General features: G+C 36.2%; 2 protein-coding genes across 2 annotated transcripts; both read right to left on the reverse strand.

The window, feature by feature from the left end:
- Nucleotides 1–1,193: 1,193 nt before the first annotated feature.
- Nucleotides 1,194–8,906, reverse strand: LOC133862988 (FRIGIDA-like protein 3). Its single transcript, XM_062298941.1, has 4 exons — nt 8,684–8,906; nt 2,402–3,477; nt 2,015–2,190; nt 1,194–1,924 (listed from the first exon to the last, which is right to left on the reverse strand). The coding sequence occupies exons 2-4, from the start codon at nt 3,438–3,440 to the stop codon at nt 1,418–1,420; spliced, it is 1,722 nt and encodes a 573-aa protein (XP_062154925.1). The 5' UTR covers nt 3,441–3,477; nt 8,684–8,906; the 3' UTR covers nt 1,194–1,417.
- Nucleotides 8,907–11,119: 2,213 nt separating this feature from the next.
- LOC133862989 (metal transporter Nramp3.2) lies at nt 11,120–15,706 on the reverse strand. Its single transcript, XM_062298942.1, has 4 exons — nt 14,973–15,706; nt 14,076–14,212; nt 13,299–13,951; nt 11,120–11,727 (listed from the first exon to the last, which is right to left on the reverse strand). The coding sequence occupies exons 1-4, from the start codon at nt 15,512–15,514 to the stop codon at nt 11,542–11,544; spliced, it is 1,518 nt and encodes a 505-aa protein (XP_062154926.1). The 5' UTR covers nt 15,515–15,706; the 3' UTR covers nt 11,120–11,541.
- Between the last annotated feature and the right edge of the window lie 6,220 nt (nt 15,707–21,926).

Genomic DNA, 21,926 nt, shown 5'->3' on the forward strand with positions numbered 1-21,926 from the left:
TTTAGCCTAAAAAAAAAAAAAACCATCACAGCCACTGCCCACCCCAGACGCCGTTACCACTGCCCCCACACCGGACAACTCTGCTAATTCCGCTGCTCCTTCACCAGCAAGCTCAACCTCTCTCTTCAGCAATAAACAAGGAAGCATCCAAGATTTTTTTTAAAGAAAGAGACTCATGCCGGCTAAAATCGTAGAGAGCGAGAGACCCACGCCATTAGAAAGAGAGGGAGAGAGGGGTTGAACTTATCGGTGGAGGAGCGGCGGCAGCGTTTAAAGAAAAACCCGCGCCATGAGAGAGAGAGAGAGGGGTTGAACTTATCAGTAGAGGAGCAGCAAAACCAATGGCTGCATCTAGTGTGGGCGGTGGCCAGGAGGTTTTTTTTGTTATTTTCTTTCAAAATGAAAGAAGGATTAAATCTAGTGTTTTGTAAATACTTGTTTTTCTTGTTCCAGGCTGATATGTTAACCTCTTATTAGTATATATAAAGAGCTTGTTTTCTGCTGGGACAAAACAGAAGTTGCTGTCCTATTTATTTACTTATTTATTTGTTAGGTCATAGGTGATGTTTCTTTTTCGTGTTAAGCAATGAATCCAACGATCAATGGATAAAGCTTTTTCCAAATCCGATTCGATTTTTTTTTTTTTTAAAAAAAAAAAAAAAAAGTTTATCAAACTGTGTAAAATGCATGTGATTTGATCAATTAGCTAAAAATTAAAAATGTAGGTAAGCATTACATACATTTTGAACATACGAGAGTATAATAGATCGAATTAAAAAAAATAATAATATTAAAAATTGAGGAAAACTTTATCTGTTAATTTTTTTTTCTTTTAATTACTTAAATTATTTTTCTGTTTCTCTCTTTTTTTTTTTCTATCTTTTTTTTTGGGGGGGGAAGGTAGTGTGATGCAATCAAAGCAGGTAATCCGACAATGAGATTCTTTCAGCGGCTGGCTGGTGATGAAATCATGAAGCTTTTACGAGTTAAACGACATCGTTTGAATAATCATTCTGATTTAATTAATTCTTCATCGCAATAAACACATATATCACCCATTATGGTTGGTGACTGCAAACCACATATCATCCATTATCTTGTACGATAAAAATAAAGGGTAACAAATTGGTTAATTTTGTCCTCCAATGTCATCTGCCAGAATTTGAAAGAGGGGAGAAAAGACTGTACCAATCTATGAAAATGTTAAGCCTTTTACCATAAATACAACATATTCATGTCTTCCCGGCTAATTTAAAGCCATCAACCAGAAACAATATAGGTTCAATCTAGCAGAAAAGTACTATTTTTAACGCATTTGGCAAGAGAAACCTTGAGCCCTAATGACAAAAGAAAAATAAAACATACTTGCATTGAACAGAATATCAGATGAGTTAGTCCAGCATCTCTAATATGTCAATTACATATATGGCTGGTGGGAAGATTGCAATCCATTACCAATATAACTGCCGTAAGTAGTCGAAGCAGCATTATATGAGGTTGGAGTAACCCTGTCATCTTGGGGATAGTAGTATAATTTTTGATCATTAGTTTGCTGAGCATATGCAGGCTGGCTAGGAACTTGATAATCATAGGTTGCCAGACCAGCATGAGGATACCTCTCTGACATTCCTGTGTATGCTGCCCTCTCAACAAAAGCAGGAGGAATGTGCCTGCCAACAGAGGCAGCTGAGGGGGCAGTGACACCGGATGCACGGAATCCACGGAATCCTCCATGCGCTCTGGGCTTCTTTGATTGTTGACGTTTGCCAAAATCTCCACCCCTCTTTTTATCAGTCTTGGACTTGTCCAGTTGAGCAACCCTTTTCTGGAGTGGATCAAGAGGGTAGTCGGCTTCAAGCTTAAACTCTTCAACACACCTGATTACAGCCTTTAGTGCTGCAAGTTCTTGTGCATTTACGTCATTCTGTAAGTGAGAGAATTCGTCAGTAAACAAGTCTGTAAACAGAAAATTCCCAAACAATCACTTGGTCATTCTATAGAGACAGAAATGTACCTGTCCACCAGCAACACCTTCTGAGTTCCCACCCTTTCCTTGCGAGTTTCTCCTCAAGTCCTTCAAGTATGTCTTCAGGAGGGGCACAGGGGGAAAGCTTTGAGTAAGCTCAAACACATGAATAAAACGCACCGCATAAATCTGTTTCCCACAGCTGATCAATAACTCAACAAGATCTGCGCACAAACAATAGAAGTTTAGAAGTTCGTATCCAATAACAAAACAACTGTTTTTGTAATGGCAGAAAAATCCTCAAAGCAGCATTACGCTGCACATGTTTCTCACAAACTACCGACACCTAAAGGAAAGAAGCGTAAGGGACATCTCATTGAAACAAGGCAGAACTCTCCAGACCCCATCAGGTCAGTTAGTTGAAAGAACACCAACCTGGCATTTTGTGTGTTAACCCAAGAGTACGGCAGAGCTCAGGTGCCTGCCTGCGGTGAGCAACTGCAAGAACAAACTTGCAGAGTTCTTCTTCATCAAACTCTGAAGCAATCCTAAAAGTTGCGAGGAGCTGCAAGAATGCCTCTGCTTCCAATGAATTTCCATTGGCAGCATCTATGCCTTCATTAGCCAACTTAGGCTTCCACTCATCAGCAATTGCCTTGGCTTGCTGCTTGGTCTCGGGGTTCAGTAGGTGATCACCACCTGGGTCAACCCTTGCCAATAAGGCACTCATGGCTTCCAAGAACATAACACAGGATTTGCGCATGCCCCGTAGGGCAGCGCCCCTCTTATCCATTGGTTGGGTAGTTTCATCAGGGGGGTAAAACCCCTCCAGTGAATCCAGCACCAAACGGGCCGGTTCAGTTGCACTTTCTAGTGCAACAGAAAGTTCGTCACGAATGGCATTTAGAAATTTTTTATTCTCCAGAAAAGTCAGAAGCCCTTTTGAATCCATCTGCTGGCAAAATTGCATCAGCTCTGGGCGTGGCTTGACCTCAACAGCCACACCTTCAGCATTGTCACTGGTTTTATGAGAAGAATCCTCCTCTGGGGAATTCATATCACCAAGAGAGCTGCTTACCTTGTCATCTTTGTTGTCCCCACCATCAACAGGCTCCGCAGATGTTGGCTGGTGATTTGCTCGTGTCTGCAAAATAGCAGCAACCGCGGCATCTTTTAGCTCCTGCACTTGATCCAACAGCTCTTGCTCTTTAGCAGTGACAGCTGCCTCTCTATCTGCAATCAGTGAATGAGTTTGGGCTTCCTTCTCCTCAAATTCCTTCTCCTTCTCTTCCAGCTCTTCAAATTTTTTCTTCAATAATGTCTCAAGGTTGCGAAAGTGTTCTTCGACTTCCATCCACTGAACCTTATCCTCATAAGCATCCTTGCAAGCTTCCAGTTCAAGAAATGCATTGCCAAGCTGTTCTATCAGAGAGGATGTTGTATCTTTGGCCCCAGCTTGCTCTATATCAGTCATGGTTACAAAAGTGCTAGACAAAGCTTCAAGAGCAATTCTACAAAAGGCATTGGAAGTAGAAAGACTTAGCAATACATGGAAAAAAAAGTAATAAATGAGCCTCTAGGTATATTCATTATCATGTTTCCATCTGCTAGAAGTTCACATAAAGGCGATTTACAACCCTCATACACATGCATCGATGTAAGATTATAATGCGTTTTTCAATTACCAGATGAATTCTGACACACACACAAACCCCTCCACGCAAATGAAAAAACAATAAAAACCAGACCACAATTAGCTCTAGGCTGAAGACTGCAAAAAATTTTGAAAAAAGAAGAAGCTGGGACTGATTAACTTGCAACATTGAGTAGGCATCCCTTTTAAGATGATAGGGTTCCAAAATCAGTTCCTTGCCTTTTAAAAATAAAGAGATATCAAGAAAGGAAACTGTATGAAACACCATACATTTATTATGGGAAAAAAAAACGTTTCTTTTTTTATGTGATAAGTGTTAAAATTTGAATTGAAGGTGCAATGTAGCACCTTGCGTAGTAAAATACTAAAAGAAAATATAAAAGAAAATAATAATAATAATAATAAAGAAAAAAATAAATAAATAAAGATATGTTATGGTGTAAATAGATGGACCGCAATGAGCCTCGTAAACTTTTGATCGAAAGAACATTAAGGTTTAAGGCTTTAAATTTTGAATATGTGACATCTTGTTCAAACAAGAATAGAATCTCCACGTGTCAGTGTTGAGAACATGCGAAAGAAAATGGACGACTAAGATGAAAATTTGAGGAATCTCGTTCAAAAGTGCCATGTGTTCTTTCGAACGAGAATGGCATCTCCAAGTGTCATCCCCCACAATAGTGGTAGGTAAAGATCAACAGCCTAGATTTAACCACACGTGCAGGTAGGTGAGATTTGACGCTTAATTGAATGCAGATGCCACGAGTTCATTCGAACGAGGCATAATCTCGTTTGAACTAAAGCACACATTCATACGAGAGAGAGAGAGAGAGAGAGAGAGGGGAACTTAAAAACTAAAGTCCCGACGGATTTTTCATCCATTTGACAATATAGTTTTTGTGTATTGCTATTAAAATGTTGTTAAAGGTTGATTGTTGATGTTTTGGCATGAGCGATTATTGTGTTGTTTTGAAGCCTTAGTTTGAAGCTTTGAAGATAAAGCGTGAATGTTGTGGTGTTTGAAGTTTAGGGTTTGTGTTGTGTAAAGGTTTATGATTCGTGTGTTGGTTTTTGAAATTAATGTTCTGATTGTGTTGATTAAGTAGTGGTATTGTTGTAGTTGTTGTTGTTTTGTTGATTGGAGAAAAGTGATAAAACGAAAATTAGGTTTTGATGAAAAGGTGGGATTTTTTGTACGTTGAAAGTTGTTTTGAGGTTGAGCTTTGGTTGATAATGTGTAGTAGGGTGTGCAGGAAGGGAATGGTAAGGAGAAAAGTGATTTTCATGTAAAAAAAACTCTAGGTAGTATGTTCTCGTTTGGTTCGAAGCCTAGCACATAAAGCCTCGTTCAAACGAGAATGCCCAGTAGTGAAAAATGAAGGATTTCTCTTAGGAAAGAGAAAGTTTTAGGGTTTAAGGTGAGATACGTTTCATAAAAGAGTTCAGAGAAGTCTAGATGACATACAAGTCTGGGGTTTTGATAATTTGCAAACGATCACGTGACACGTGTCAAAGATATTTGCGAGGGATTTTAAGCAAGTGCTATAAGTAAACTCCCTTTCAAAAAAAATAAATTCTTCTTACATTAAATGCATTTTAGTACAGATATGTTTTTTTTTTATAAGTTCATTTTAGTACAGATATGTATGTATTAGAAAAGCATGCAACATTGTTTTATCGTGATATGAGCCCATAATTTATATAGCTTTGCATGACATTGATTTCTCGATAGAATATCATGATTACTAGAAAAGAGTTTTAAGAACAATTTTCAAGTAAAGTTTTAACAAATATTTCAGTAGCACAAAAAGGATCACATGTTAAACTAAGTTTCAGTTTTCAGCGTTATGTTTTTAAAGAGAACATACAATAAGAACATGTATAGTTTTCAATAAAGTAAGCTTAACCCTACGACACAGAACAGTAAGTAGCTGGTACCGCATGAAAAGTTAGTGGTGTTGTTTGGCAAGAACATGAACGGAACAGAATAGTGCCTTCTGCTGTTCATGTACTTTTTTTTTCACTTTTTCATATTTTCTAATAACATCAACATCAAAACATTCTCACTTTTTTCACTTTTTATATCACATCAATAATTTTTTATTACTATTCAAATAAAAAAATTCACTACAATACAAAATTTTTTTACTTTTCTATACAAATTTTTTTTACTTTACATCACATCATCACTTTTTACTAATTTCAAAATTAGCAACCCACTACTCTATTCTGTACATGTCTTTACCAAACAAGACTAGTAGCTACTCGATAGCATACGCAACCACACAAGGGTGTGGGCTACCACTTAGGATTCATCCTTTCGTACGCCACCCACGGCGTCAGCATAGTTATGGATGGTCACACAACTGGCGTCAGCATAATCAGGCCCATGAGCCACACATGACTTCAGCATAGTCACGGTGTGTGCCACCTATGACGTTAGCATAGTCAGGGTTGGGCAAAGATGTGTTCCTAGTTAGTTTTGGTATGTCATGTAGCCACAGGCGTGCCCAGATGCCTAAAAGAGGCGTGTCAACCTAAGGTTGTATGAAGGCATACATACGGCAACTCAAGGCCGAACAGGGTCATATGTTCGGCACAAGCCCAAGGGAAAATACTTTGTTAAAGTTAATAGAAACAGTTAACTCGGTACAATTTTCATTTTCAGCTATACATTCAAGTTTAGAAAGTATGCTTTAATTTCTGTAGTTTACTTTCAATATCTATTTTATCAGAAAAGGTTTGAGTAGTAGCACCAATTACCTTAGTATGTTTTCAGCTATTTTACTTATGAAGGTAGAAAAGCTAGCATTTGAATTACTACAAGCTATACATTCAAGTTTAGAAAGTATGCTTTGATTTCTGTAGTTTACTTTCAATATCTATTTTATCAGTACAGGTTTGAGTAGTAGCACCAATTACCTTAGTATGTTTTCAGCTATTTTACTTATGAAGGTAGAAAAGCTAGCATTTGAATTACTACAAGCTTTCAGCTCTAGTATTTCAGTAGAAAATCCTCTCTCGTTGTGTTTCAACAAAAGGAAATTTCAATGTTGTTTTTAATAAAAGCAAATTACCTTATTGAGTTTTCAAGCAAAAAGAATACTTAAAAAGATTATGTAACTTGATTTTATAAAACAAAGTTCAGCATTTTAATGTTTTCAGTTCAGTAAAAGAGAGAGAGGGTTTATCAGAACAAAGAGAGCTCACAGCACACACCACTACTCCAGTTTGATTGGGTTTTTACTTACTAAGTCGTTGACTCATAGTTCCACCTGTAAAATTTGTTAATTTTATAGCTATAGCAGCTCGTGAAGCAGAGTGGGTCAAGGAGGCTAGGCAGCTCGGACCTTAGAGCTTTAGTGTGGCTTAGCATTTTGGGACCCAAGCGAGGACATTATTTTGGAGATGGTTGGGTCTGGATGACAAATGACAATACTGCCTTTTGAGTATGTGTATGGTCTTTGTAAGTTGTGAACAGTGTAGTTATGATAGTAAGCTGTATATTGTGAATAAGTGATGTATATTAAGTTATTAATGAATGAATGTATACATGTTATGCTATTGCTCCGGTGAATTTTATATATATATATATATATATATATATATATATATATATATATATAGCATTTCTGCTGCGAATTTTATAAAGTAGCAGTAGCGCCACGCGGTAATTATGTAAGCATAATTGCCGTGGGGCATTACATTTTATTTTTTTATTTTTTTTCTTTCTTCTTCGGGTTTTTTCTTTGTAATTTGGGTTTTGGGTGTTTCACGTGGGTTTCGGGTTTTTTCTTTGTTCAGGTTGTTGTGTGGGTTTTGAGGGCTTCCTTGGGCTTAGGGGGTTTTCTTGTTTGGGGGTTTTATTGTATTAGGGGGGGGTCTTGGGTTTTATTGTATTATGGGGTTCTATTGTATCTTGGGGGTTTTATTGGATTATGGGGGTTCTATTGTATCTTGGGTGTTTGTTGGGGGTTTCTATTGTATTTTGGGTGCTTGATGGTGTTTGTTGGGGGCTTCTTTTGTATTTTGGATCACTTGTGGGTTTTGGGCCTTTGGGAGTTGTGGGTTTGTAGTTTTCTGTGGGTTTTCTTGGGTTTTTTATGTGGGCTAGCTGAGTTATCCCTGTGTATACTTCATATGTACTTAGGGGCGCCTTACGCTTTTTTAATGAAATTTTCTTACTTATCAAAAAAGAAAAAGAAAAAAAAAGTATAGGGTCATTTCCAATGTTCCCTCAGCTATAGAATCATTTAGAACGTCCCTTCCAAACTATGAATTTGAGCACTCAACCCCCTAAACTAATATTAAGTTGCTATCTTCCCATTGTTAACATTTTCCAATTTCCGTCATATTTAACATTTTAAAAAAAAAAAAAAAAAGCGCATCTGGTCGTGTGATAATGTAATAAGTTTATAAAATTAATGTTAAGTATAAATGAAATTGAAGAAACTTTAACAATAAAGAGACACTGGAACTGAGGGGTTGATTTCTCAAATTTAAATAAGGTGAGATATTTCAACCGACCTAATATTTTAATCTGAAGGAATGCCATTTACAAGAGTACTTAAATGAAGATCTCCAAAGCTAGTGATCTCATGCCATTGAAATTCGAACTATTCACTCAACGAAAATCCAAAAGATTCACCTTCTTCCTTTAGTACCATATAAGTCTGTAATTTCTTATTTCCATTCTTAGGAGCTCATTCGGTTCCTCTAAACGTCAGTGGCATAAATTGGTTATTTCTCCCTCTAATGGTAGCCATCACAAAATAAATTTAGTGCTTGATTTTACCCATTCTTTCAATGACTACCATTTATTCCATAGTAGCACCAAATACAAAAGGAACCTAGGGTTCAAGAAAAAACAAAAATTCAAATTCCCTAAACCAAATGCGCAGAATATGACAATTCTTTCCATGGTAGCACCAAATAAAAGGAACCTAGGGTTCAAAAAAAAAAATTACAAACACCCTAAACCAAATGCGCAGAACATAAATGGGTAAAAACAGATCGTTGAAATAGAAAAGCGTAGCATATAAACGGGGGATCGAATAGCGTACCTGGTCAGGTGAGAGAAAATGAATGCAAATGCTCAATAGCTTCAGAGGCTTCGCGCAGCAGAAGCGAGTCCAACTCCGAGTTTCAGATTGCGTTGTATACGTAATTTGAGGTGCACGAGGTTAATTTTGATGAGATGATCGTTGCTCAAGAGTATATATCACACTGTGAACCCTACGCTCTGTTTGGCTAAGATGGTCGGTCTAAACTCCAATGAGTTGTTCTATACGTGAGACCAGTCCGGTTCTTGTCCGGCTCTTGTCCCTTGTGGCCACGTGGCATGTTTTTTAGTTTTTAGTTTTTTTATTGAAAAATAAAAAAAAAATAAAAAAAAATAAAAAAAAAATTAAGAAATTTATAATGGAGGATCCTTACCTTGTGAGATGGTCAGCTGTGCTTGAAATTTCCGTGGATGTTTTGAGTCGCTGAAGAGGAAAGGGTCTAATAGCCTTTTCAGCAATATTTTTAAGAAATATTAACAACAAAATAAATACAAACCTAAGAACATCCAAATTCAAATTCAGTTATGAGTTTCAAACTCAACTCCATTGAGAATAATGGAAGTGAGATTCTAGATTAAAAAACAAGAGAAAAAACGAGATCTTTCTAATTATATCATAGGAAAGGAAAAACCAGTTCATCTACTTTTACCTATTTTTAATTAATTGACTAGATATTCTTTATGCTTGGGGAAAAAATAAATAAGTCTCTCCACTCAATTTTCATTCAAATTTTTTACAAATATGTTAACACTTATCATATTGAGATAGATCAATGTATGTAGTCCAAAATTAAAAAATATATATTTAAAGAGTGGTTGAGCCATTCATTTTCATTTTGGCCATAGAGTGGTTCGGACGACTCAAATATGTTCAAAGAGGATGACCCAACTGCCTGCACGTCTATTTAATATTATATTATATATATAATATATAATTTCTATCTAATATATTTACCAAAAGATAGTGACTTTTATTCCAAAGGATAAGCTACCCAGGGTTGGCTAGTAAGAGAGGTGTCTCATGCCCATCACTTTTTATTAAAAATGTGTTTTTTAATTAAAAAAAAAATGAAAGATTGATAAAATAGTATACTTTTTTAATTAAAAAACATTTTTTATTAAAAAGTGACTGACAGGAGACGTTCAAACGTCCCCTTGTCTATCATTTATCGGCCAGTAATGTGCGTGTATGAGAAATGATAGACAGAAGACATTTAATCATCCCCTGCCCGTCTATTTATAATAAAAAAAATACATATATATACATTTTATTAAAAAACGTCTTATTCTTTATGCATTTTTTTTCATTTTTGTTGAACAAAATATATTTTTTTATTATAAAAAGACGGACAAGGGACGGTCAAACGTCCCCTGTCTATCACTTCTCGTACGTGTATACATGGCAAGCAGGTGCATGCGTGGGTAGATCCATAGATATGATGACAGCTCTCTTCTGGTTGCGCTTTTTGTGCTTCATAATTTATTTATTTTTCTTTTTATCATGGTATTTTAGTTTTACATATGAGGTAGGCAGTATCTCGGGCTAGCCTACAAAAAGTGATAGTATCGAGCATAGACGCCTAGACAGTCTAGTATCCCACGCCACTTGAGATATTGTGCATTAAATTGCAGGCTTCGCTCGGACAGCTGGCCCCAAGAGAAAATAGCACCCTCAGGTTTTGAACCTGGGATTAGATGGGTAATACACCCTACCATCCCAGGCGCTCTACCATCAGGACACCCTTTGGGGTTGAAAGACTTCAGATTTAAATATGAACTTTATGATATACTGACTTTGTTGTCATCTATCTCATAGTTCAAGGTGAAGACTTATCATCTACTTATAAATATATCTCTTAGCCTTCATAGCTCATTCTGCAACTGGCCTAAAGCTAAAAACTTTTTAAGTGCCGTCCATGACACTTGCAAATTTTTACCATAAGCCGCTATAACCAGCACTGCTAACAGCATTCTCGTATCTTCCTCCTATCTTGAAGATACTTTTTGAAGAAATAGATTGCGAAATGGATAGTGTTACTTTGTTGGTATTTGATTTGATTTCTGTAACTTTCTACCGTCCAGGACACCTCCCATTGATCTAAACTAAAAAATTTAAAAAAAAGAAAATAAGATTTGCCCGAAATGCCAGTAAGCTGAGGTAAAAAGAGATCTTCGTGGAGTGTTCATCATTTGAACTCTCCACAAAAGAAATAAAAGGGCAAATGCGCCGTGGGGATTAGTCTGATTAGACTCCAGCAGTAATGGCTTGCATTTATCTTCCCTTCAGCAGCAACCGCCTAACACAATTAGGGTGGCAGTCAAATATGTTTTTTTTTTTTTTTTTTTTTTTTTTTTTTCAATAAAAAAAAAAAAAACAACAACAACAACACAAGAATTTAGGAAAATGAGAATCCCAAATGACAATATGCACCGAAGAAACAGAATTCACTAAAACTTTCAATTACTAATGTGAAGCCAAGTTTGAGTACAGGTGCTGCAACCATAGGTTGTCTCAAAAGCAGGCTCATGCAGCCGTGATTCCTTCAGTCCCCACTCCCAGTATGGGACAGAGGATATTAAATAAATTGTATCATACAGAAACAACTACACTGAGTTGCTTAATACAGATCATATTAAAAAATAAATATTTAAGCCACTGATTTTCATATTTGTACACAACTGAGATATGCTTAAAGATTGAAGGCCATGTTTGATCAAGAAAGTCTTCTGTGAACTGCAGTCTGACAGCGCTTTTGACGATCTGGTAGTTATTAAGACTGCATTGTTTCAAACATCTTGCAATTAAAACTGACGATCGAGATTGATTACTCAATTTCCTGTCTCAGCTAAACTCTTGGATCATCTGCACCAACTTAAACAGGTAACACCCCGGGCAACAAGGTAAGCTATAAATGCAACGTATACAGCTGTAAGCACACTCACAGCAGTGCTGAACAACACCCCCTTCACTTCAGAGGAGAAGAAATCCACCAAAAGATACCCATTAATCACTATTACCAGCCCTGCCACAAGCCATGCAACCATCTACAAATAAAAGAAAAAAAGTTTAACCCTTGAATCAGTACTAAATTATTTATGATCACTGTGCAAAGAGAAATACAATCTGGGCTTGTAAGCAAGTCATTAAAAAATAATGGGTGGAGTTAAATGGTCTTTATCTATATTTTATAAGAAACTAAAACTGATAGAGCATAATATCAGAAAACAACAGAAAAAACCAAGCACCGTTTTGCCTTTCCAAAAGAAACCAGAACCAATCCTCTAGGACCTACCAAGAACAAAGTGAATAAAGAAACAAAAAGTCTGAGTTTCTATTTAGGAAGACGATCAAAACAACTCATTTACCTATAGTTTATAACTTCATTTTCAAATTGGCTAAAGACAGACAGCTCAATGAAATTCCACAATTTTTGTTTATCCTTACCCCTCGGAAGCAAAGAAAGGATTATACATCTTAGCCCCCCACCCCCTCCAAAAATCACTTAAAAGCTTGAAATTTGGGGCAGCTGTTAGTCAAAACTACTACATTAAACATGGTGTTGAATAAGTAAATATGCAGAAAATATCAACCAAATATATATCTGTAATTTGAGATGAGACCACGAAAATGGTCGCAAGGTTTACGCCTAACTTGAATACTAGCTTTTAGTTCCAACTTCAGGAGAAGCTGGCTATTAGGGAATATGCGATAGGTCATTAAGCTGAAGGGGGCAATGCACCTACTTCCAAGTCGCTAGTTCTTTATGGAGACACACCTGTTAACTAAACTATGGAAAAAAATTTGACAGTAGGAAATTGCATTTTGACTTCTAACTTGTCCTCCAGAATAAGCAAAAGCAGTCCTGACTGCTTCACAGATATGAAGGTATCACTCCCTATTTTCAACGCATCCTCACACTAGCACTTCCAGTCAAAATCATTATACCATCCCATTAAAGAGCAAAGTACTTGCAACACATACTGACCAAACTACAAAACTTTCATTTGACTAGACAACTGGAGAATTTAGCAAAATACAATTGATCAAAGGCACTGCTATGCAGTTAACAGACTGCAACACCAAGAGAGGCATGTGTAGATGCATGTATGTGACACATCAAGTCACTTAGTACCATAAACAGGAAGACGGAAATAGGATAAACTGAACACAAACTGTGCAAGGTATTATTGTAGGAAAATGGGAACGAAAGTAACTATACTAGGAATAATTTTCATATGAACAACAAATTTATAATTCAACTAGTTCTTTTATACGTAATAGTGTCTTAATATAAACACCATTCCCTTTAAGCTTCTAATCACAAATAGAACTCAGACAACTTCTCAACAAGTATAAAATATCACAGAAGACTGCTCTGGACATCTATGACAACATCCTATGGCATTACCCTTCCACTCTAAATAATGAAGCCATACCATGACAATAATTTTGTAATAAAAAACTACCTATGCTGAAGCAGAGAAAAATATAGAGATAGTGTGGTGATTTATGTAAAACGTAAAACATGGATTTTTATCCGATCAGGCATCAAATATTCCTTCCCAAAAATTAAAAATGGAATTATCTTTTATGGTGAGGATACATAACAACATACCTTGAGAACAGGGCCAATTCTAAAAGTGCCCATGATCTGCTCCTTTGACACCAAACAAAGCAGGGGTATAAGTGCAAAGGGAATTTGTATTGACTGAAGAACATTAAGCCATTCATTTAGAACATCTAGCGTGCCCTCAGAGGTGTCAAAGACAAGAGCAACAATAATAGTTGGGATGATTGCAAAACTTCGTGTGATCAATGCCCTCAACCATTTTTTCAACCTCAAGTTTAGGAAACCTCCCATGATAAACTGCCCAGCATAAGTACCAGTAATGGTGCTACTTTGGCCAGCTGCTAATAGCCCAATACCCCAGATATAGAGAATTGGGAAAAGTCCACCCCCGTACTTCTCTTGAAGAAACTGTCCTGCATTTAGAAGGCCAATGCTATTGGCTGTCTCTGTACCATAAAAGCCTTTGGCAAACACAGTCGTAACGAATAGATTGATAATGAATGACACAACGAGGGCAACAGTGGACTCAATGGAGTAGTATCTGATAGCTTCTTGGACTCGCTCCTTCTTGCTATGGTCAACCTCCCTTGATAGCACAAGAGCCGAGTGCAAGAACACATTGTGAGGCATAATAATGCAACCCACGACTCCAACAGCCTGCCGTATTGTTTTGGAGCTCAGTTTTGGAACCAAAATACCTACAAAGACCAATCCATTTGACTCTGTATTAGTGCAGGCAGTATAATAGCTCCATAATTGTATCAATATAGACCAAATTACAGGGGGGAAAAGATTCCAAATGAACAGAACGCATTTTCTCACCAAGAAGGAGTTCCACGCCATTGGGCTTCGTTTCACCAAACATCCAAGCAAATGTGACTGCCATTGTCCCAATGAGAACGGCAAAAACTGCTTCCAATTTCCTTACACCGTAGTTCTCAAGAAATAGAAAGATAAAACTGTAAAGACAATTAAAAAAAAAATCTTGTTAAAGCTATATTATTGTCAAATAAGAGAATATGCATGATTCAGTTGCTCATAAAATGTAAAAGAATGAGAAAATTCATATTCGGAATAACTTGTTTTTTTACCACGACAAAACAAAATCTCTTTTTCACTTGGACACTCAACAGAACCTGACTAAACTATCCAGCATGATAGAGGGAGTTTCTCTATTATTAATTTATTTTGAGACCAGACTTGACCAAGTGAAAAACTTCAAAAACCAGCTAATATCTCAAAGACCGTAATCATTAGAAAAAAAAAATTAAAAAAATTAAAAATAAAAAAATAAAAAAATAAAAAAAGAAGAAGAAGAAGAAGAAGAAGAAGAAGAAGAAAAGATTAAAACCTTCTAAAGCTCAATTCAGCGTCATACACCTACCAATAAAATGAAAACCCACAGAAACGTTTGAAACCAAAAAAAAAAATCCTCAAAATTTTTGCAAGTAGAAGACATCAATCTCCAGAGCTACACAGTGAAAAGCCAACGGAATCATAAACTTTAACTATTTAAAAAGAAAGAAAGAAAGAAAAAGAACACCATAATCCGCAAATTACAGTAAAATCAAAACCCAAAAAAGGCATCAAATTCAGAAGAGCCGTACCAAAAATATAATTATGCAACACTTAAAAGCAGCGAAACCCCACTACTAAGAATTATCCAGAACAAAAAATAATAATAAGACAAACTTTGTGCAAGCAAAGCAATTAATTTACCAATCTAAAGCGGTAATGATGACCCCGGCCCAGAGAGGCAAAACCCCATTACTCAAAATCTTGATAGCAATGGCACTCCCAATAACCTCCTGAATATCGGCCCCAATGAGAGCCAACTCGGCCATCACCCACAGCACCATCATCGCCCATGTCGGGTACTCGTCCCTGCAGAGCTCGGCCAAGTGGCGCCCGGTAGCCACGCCGAGCCGCGCCGAAAGAAGCTGCACCAGCAGTCCCATGGCCGTGGCCCACAGCAGCAGCCACAGCAGCGAGTACCCGGCGATCGCGCCCGCCTGGAGATCGCCCTCCAGGTTCCCAGGGTCCAGGAACGCTATGCTCATCAGGAATCCCGGCCCAGTGAAGAGCCACAGCTTCTTCCAAGAGAACGGCGGCAAGCCGCCGGCGGAGTCGGATCCTTCGGCCTCGTCTTCATCGACGCCGATGATCAGGACCTTCTCGGCCGAGTCGTAGGCTGTCTCTTCTTCTTCCGTGTCCGAGTCCACTAGCAGTGGTCGCTGTTGCTCCGGCTGGTGGGGTTGCATAGTTCGCGTTTGGATTCTGGCCTGAGAGACGGAGAGAGAGAGTTGAAATGGCAATTTGGGTGGTGGGTACGGTGGGAAGGAGTGGCGATGGATGTTGTTTTTGCCTTTTGCTTGCTGTTGTGGTTTTTATCATGTCCCACGAACAACAAGAAGTTATCGTTAATGGAAAGAGAACTCCGAAAACGCAAACTACCGGTCCCCTCTCCTGCCTTTACTTTTTACTTTTTCGTTTTTGGCTTTTTTATTTTTTTTCCTTATTTTTTTTCCTCTTTCTATGACATACTTGGTAAGGGAATTTACAGAAGTATAGAATAATGGCATGGCACGTGAGGTGATTTTGGCCATTTGCCTATATATTCTGCAACGGTATTTTTGTCATTTAAACTTGTTTTATTGCCTCTTTTTATTTGGTAAAGAGAAATGCTCGAAGTACTTACGAACCTTAACAAAGAGAGCTTACAAATTGACGTGGAACTCATGTGACATTTTATCATTTAAAAAATTTAGACAAATAGAATTTCACTTAAAATTGATGTTTTATCAAATTAAAAAACCATCGACATCCCAGTAATCTCGACCTAGATCCTGACCACTGTCGACGTCTTGGTCAGAAAACTGTAGTCGCTTAACTCTTTGACGGCGACTTTTGTGATCTTGGAAGGCTTTTGGGAAGACTCAGAAACACTGTCTAGCAAGTGCTTTGAATTTTCCGTCATGAATCTTAACTTTTCTCACACTTTCTCAGCTTCCAACCAGGAAACAATTGGGTTTATCTGGTTTCCTGACCCAGATCTCGTCTCCATTGACTCCTGACCCAACTCCATTTATGTCGAATCAAGGTTTTCGGCGAGAGGGGAGAACGGCCGGCGAGGAGCTCCATTCCCAACCTAAACCCATGCACATCAGCATGGGTTTGAGAGATCCGACCGGAAAATAGAGATCCACGCCGGTATCTATCGCCGTGTCTATCGGTGGTCGAAGAGATCAATGTCCTTGTGTCCGTCGGTGGTCGGAGAGTCTTCCCAAAGGCCTTTGTCGCCGTGTTCATCAATGGTGGTCGAAGAGACTTCAGGGGTCAAGTTTGAGAGATGTCGTCTCTGTTGGGGGTTCAGGTTTGAGATATGGGGCTTATCGGATTATGTTTTAATTTTTAAATGCATTTTTTTAATTAATAAAATGCCACATAGATGCCATATCACTTTGTAAACTTCTATTTATAAGAGTTTGTAAGTACCCCTAGCATTTTTCTTTGGTAAAATATGTTCCTTTATACAAATGTAGGTTGTGCAGTTTTCTTGCTTGGGGGTATGCTGATATGGTAATTAAAGTCTTTTGGGACTTCAAACCAAAAAAAAAACTAAGTGTTTTGAAAGTTATTTTTTATTTAAAAATTTTATATTTTTTCACGTCATATATATGTATATATTAAGAGTCTTTTATATTTTGAGTTGGTTGATAATATTTTATTTTATTTTTTTAAAAAAAAAAAACAGAACAAAACAAAATCTTTACCACCAAAATGTGCACTATCTCACAGTTCTTACACCTTGGATAACATTTTTTTTTTTTTTTATTGGACCTTGGATAACGTTATACACACCTGACTGTTAAGAAGAAGTGGTTTGACAGTCACACATATGAAGAATGCTACTAAATTGTCATGGTTACGTGTAAAGCTACATCTCTAAATATAATACCATATGCAAGACTTCTATTTCCTTCTTATCTTCGCAATATAACATGACATTTAAAATTATAATTGAATTTTGAATGAATTATTAATTTATTATTGAATTTTGATTTGATTTTAAATTTATTTATTTATTTTTTTTACATGTTCACATAAGAGGGAAAGGGGAGTTCAAACTAGGGATGTCCACTTCATGAGGAGTGATCTCCAACAGATTGAACTACCCCTTTGAGACATTTGATTTTAAAATTCATGTCACCTTTAAGGGGATAAGAGAATGATATGAGTATTGCATATAGTATTATACCCTATATTTTTATATTATAATTGTTTTATAATGTTGCCGTAGTACTCTAAATTAACCATTTATTTATTTTTTAATAAAAAGTTAGGAGTGATACATTAATCTTATTGGATGAATATTCTTTAATAGAATTATAGTATTTGACATTTTTTTGTGACTATTACACTGAAAGATGGTACGGATATGGATATGCATCACACAATTTTAATAAGCAAACAAAAAACTAAATAAAACATAGGAACATAAGTGCCTTAAAAAACAATATATGCACAACGGTTTAAATTTTAGGGGAAAAAAAAATGCAAAATCAATGATTGTAGGTAGACTAATTTTTAATAAGCTTACCAAGATTTAAAAGTGACTTAAAACTTTATGTAGTAATCATTAATGACAAATAACTTTCCACCATAAATTTTCATTTAAAATTTGGGATAATTGCATCACTAGTCCTTAGGGTTAGCATAAATTACAAATCACTCATTGTAGTACAAAAAGTTCATGAAAGGTCATCGTGGTAAACTATAATTACGAATCCCTCCCTGAACTCGTTTTTCATCCACCAAGTTAACCGATTCCGTTAGTTTGTCACGTCATACCTAATAGGAAATCGATACGTGGCCACCCCAGGTTTAGGGAAGGTCGTGTGCCACCCCCCAAACGTGGACGAGCCACCTTCGGCAACCACCCCATTTGCTATTTTCTAGTTTTTTTAAAAAATAAAATAATTTTAAGTTTTATTTATTTATTTATTTTTATTGTAATAGACACATGTTGATTTCTTATTGGGTATGACATAACAAACTAGCGGAATCTGTTAACTTGGTGGACAAAAACTGGTTCAGGAAATGATTCTTAATTATAATTCACCACATGGACCATCTATAAACTTTTTGTACCCTAGGGTGAGGGACACATTCGTATTATTGTTGTTGTTGACGTGGTATTTCGATATATATATATATATAAAAAAAAAGAAAAAAGAAAAAAGAAAAGAGAAAAAAAAGGTGGCTAGACTATTCCAAATTAGCTAGAGGGAATAATCAAACCATCGCCAAGGATTTGAGATGGTTTAGTGACCGTCAAAATATCAAAATGAAGTTTGAGATGAGAAGTTATTTATCATTTATGATTTATCACGTATAGTTTTAAGTTACTTTTTAAACATTAAATAACTAATAACAAATTAGTACAACCAGGTGGATTGATCTTTTTTTTTTCTTCTTAAATTTGAAATTAAAATGTATGTTAAATACTTCATTGGCACCTGCCATAAGTGTCGTAATCAAACAACCTCTTTGATTTCAAAAAGTATCACAAGTGATACTTGTCGTTAATCGAAATACTCAATTAGTATTTTTGTCAAGGTTTCATCGATTTTTTTTTTTAGAGTCATCCACGTCATCCCCTTAAAATTGTGACACGTGCCCTGATTGTCACATATTTTAATCAAATTAGAATATCATCCTACGTGAACATGTATCACAAGTGATATCTGTCTTTTAATGTCACATAAGATGCAAAAAAATAATAAAAAATTACTTTTTTTTTTTTTTTTTTTTAAATATCACCTATAAAACTTATTGAAACCAAAATAATCGTTTAATTATGACGTTCTTAACTAATACCAATGAGATATTTATCTCAAAATTTATCACATTGACATATGATACAAATGAAATGTCACAACTTACATTACATGGACAAGATAAGGCAAACATCACGGTTCTTTCAATCGCCCTTCCCAAAGAATCGCATCGAATTTTGTCCTTATTCCGAAAAAAACCATTTCGATGCATTGATTTATCCATATCAGCATTTTTTTATCAGTTTGCTCATTACGAGACTGTTACCCACCAGCATTTTGCCTTCCTTGAAGTGTGACAATGTCCAGTGGCATGTCCCACAAATTCCAATGTCGTTTATCTACGAAGATCGTACGAGGCGGCGTGACATCTATTTATTACAAAGCGGTGAGCCAATCAAACAAAAAAATAAAAATTGAAAAGCGGTGAGTGGGTGGGAGCCGGGAGGGAAAGGAAAGCGTTAGGATGGTCGCGTCCGATTGCTGCCAACTGTGTGGGGCAAACGAGCGAGCGGACGCTTTTGTCGTGGATGGCTCGTGGATGCACGAGCCTTTGTGCAGCCACTTGACGACAAAAATAAATCGGATTTTTTAGTACGGTCTACTGCTAGTGCTCGAATTTCCTCAACGCACGCGCCCAATTCACACGTGTATGTTACGTGAATACCACTTTTCCTTCTCCTCTCCTTATGACTTTTTATTAAATGATTAAAAAATAAAATTGATATGATATAGAATTGAAATAATTTATATGAAAAAATGAGAAAAAAAATTGTATTATAGGGAATTTTTTATTTAAAAAATAATAAAAAATATTGATGTGATATAAAAAGTGAAAAAAAAAAATTGATAATATTTTGAAGTTGATGTTTTTTTTGGGAGAAGTGAAAGCAAGAGAAGAAGAGGAGAGGGGAAAATGGTTTTCAAATGGGGCCATTCTTATGTTGTCATCCTGTCTATAAACCAATCACTGGCATGCTGACTTTCACCATTAAAAATAATAATAATAATAATAAAAAGCATGAGGTTCCAACGAATGTTGTTGATTTTATTGTTTATAAAATGAGTAATTATATTTAGTAAATTTATGTGTAAAAATCAATTAATAGTTTTTTTTTTCCTTTTTTTTTTTTACAAGTTTTAATTTAATTGTTGATTTTTACTGCCATACAACTAACATAAAAAAAGTCTACTAAATAACATGATTTTTTTATAAGTGAACACATTCAACAAATATAATATTGAAAATTTGTTGAGAAATATGAATATATTGAAGAATCTTCGCATGAGGTTTTAATATATAGAGAGTTAGATATTATCATAGTCTATAAGTTTAAATATTTAAATTTGAAAGATGTGTGTGTTTCTCAATGTATAAAGTCATTGGGCTCTATTTGTTAAAAAAATTGCTATTCATCTTTTATTTTATATTCTAAAAACAAAAACATTAATAAAACCAAAACATAAAACACTCTTAAAATCATAAAAATGATTTTCACATTTTTCAAATAAAAAATTAAAAAAAAAAACACACTCCAAAACACATTAACAAACATGCTCTTAATTATTCACACACAAATACTCTATAAGAATTATGCAAATAGTATTATATTAGTCCAATTTTTTTTATAGGTTATCACACTTTATAGTCCAATTCATTATTAGATTCTTATAATCCTAAATCCTCAAGAATTTAGAATATTCCACCACATTGATGTCTTTAAACCATAATTATTATTATTTTTACCTAATAGCATGTGCTATCATTGATTCCGGAAGCCCAAAGGCATACAAGATGATAATAGAGGGACAGACATCCTCACACTCTAAGCCAGAAGGATCTGACCTAAAAAACAACCGCCTAAGCAAAATCACAAATCTCACTATAATTACATTTAAACCCACTTATAATAAAAATTATAATAAAATTTGAGCCATACATAGGCAGACTATATATAGAAACAAATGATTACACAAACACACATCTAACAGAAAAATCAACCCAAGCCGGCAGTAGGGATACTGTCATCGCTGGAGCCCGACGCGTGTGCGGCACGTGCCACCCCCGGAGCTTCCCAAACATCAGATCGGCCTCCCTGTCTTCCGATGCCACCTTTGCATGACGAAAAAAGACGGAGCGTGACCATCACGCTCGGCTCAAGAATAAAATTTCCCTGGCGTGTGACAGCCACACGCCAGTCATCGGTAACCCACATGGCCGCTGCAAACGACGGTATAACCAAAAAACCACGGTGGACCCATCTGAGTGGTGCGTGTCTCTCAAAAGCCGATGGAAAAGCGAAAATCTAGCATCAAAAAATAAAGGAAAATGAAGACCGGTCAAACGGTCAATTGGCGACACGAACGATAACAAGCTCCCCACCGAACGTCTCAAGATGGACCTTCCTGTTAGCGAAAGACTAGAATAAAAAACAAAGCAAAATAAAACAAACTCCATAGTTTTAAAAACTAGGAGAAAACACAGCCACTAGCCGAGGGAACAAAAGCTCCGCAACTCTAGTGGTTGGGAGAAAAAAAACTAACCCAACTGGAACAAGCCAGGGAAAACAAAAAACACTCTGACTCAGGATAAGCCAGAGGGAAATCACCACCGGGAGGGACCCACCCCTGATGAAAACCATGCTCATTGGAGAAGGCTCTAGAAGAGAGAAGAATCATAGAAAAAGGAATCTAATGATTATTTTCAAATGTAATGGAATAGTATAAATTTTATCATGAGATTTTTTCAAAAGATTTTATCATATGAATCTTTTACTATCATTTCTTTCAAAATTAAATTAAATTTAGGGAATAAGGCATCATTTACTGGGAATAG

The sequence above is a fragment of the Alnus glutinosa genome, chromosome 3 (assembly GCF_958979055.1).
Source record: "Alnus glutinosa chromosome 3, dhAlnGlut1.1, whole genome shotgun sequence".
In the NCBI taxonomy this organism is placed as follows: Eukaryota; Viridiplantae; Streptophyta; class Magnoliopsida; order Fagales; family Betulaceae; genus Alnus; species Alnus glutinosa.

What these genes read in the sequence shown, in the direction of transcription:
- LOC133862988 (XM_062298941.1), bottom strand. Translation starts at nt 3,440, where the DNA reads ATGACTGATATAGAGCAAGCTGGGGCCAAAGATACAACATCCTCTCTG. An exon ending in GTTAACACACAAAATGCCAG is followed by an intron (nt 2,191 to 2,401) that starts GTTGGTGTTCTT and finishes GTTTGTGCGCAG; the next exon opens with ATCTTGTTGAGTTATTGATC. An exon ending in AAGGTGTTGCTGGTGGACAG is followed by an intron (nt 1,925 to 2,014) that starts GTACATTTCTGT and finishes TCTCACTTACAG; the next exon opens with AATGACGTAAATGCACAAGA.
- LOC133862989 (XM_062298942.1), bottom strand. Translation starts at nt 15,514, where the DNA reads ATGCAACCCCACCAGCCGGAGCAACAGCGACCACTGCTAGTGGACTCG. An exon ending in ATCATTACCGCTTTAGATTG is followed by an intron (nt 14,213 to 14,972) that starts GTAAATTAATTG and finishes TTGTCTTTACAG; the next exon opens with TTTTATCTTTCTATTTCTTG. An exon ending in GAATTGGCCCTGTTCTCAAG is followed by an intron (nt 11,728 to 13,298) that starts GTATGTTGTTAT and finishes TTTTATTTGTAG; the next exon opens with ATGGTTGCATGGCTTGTGGC.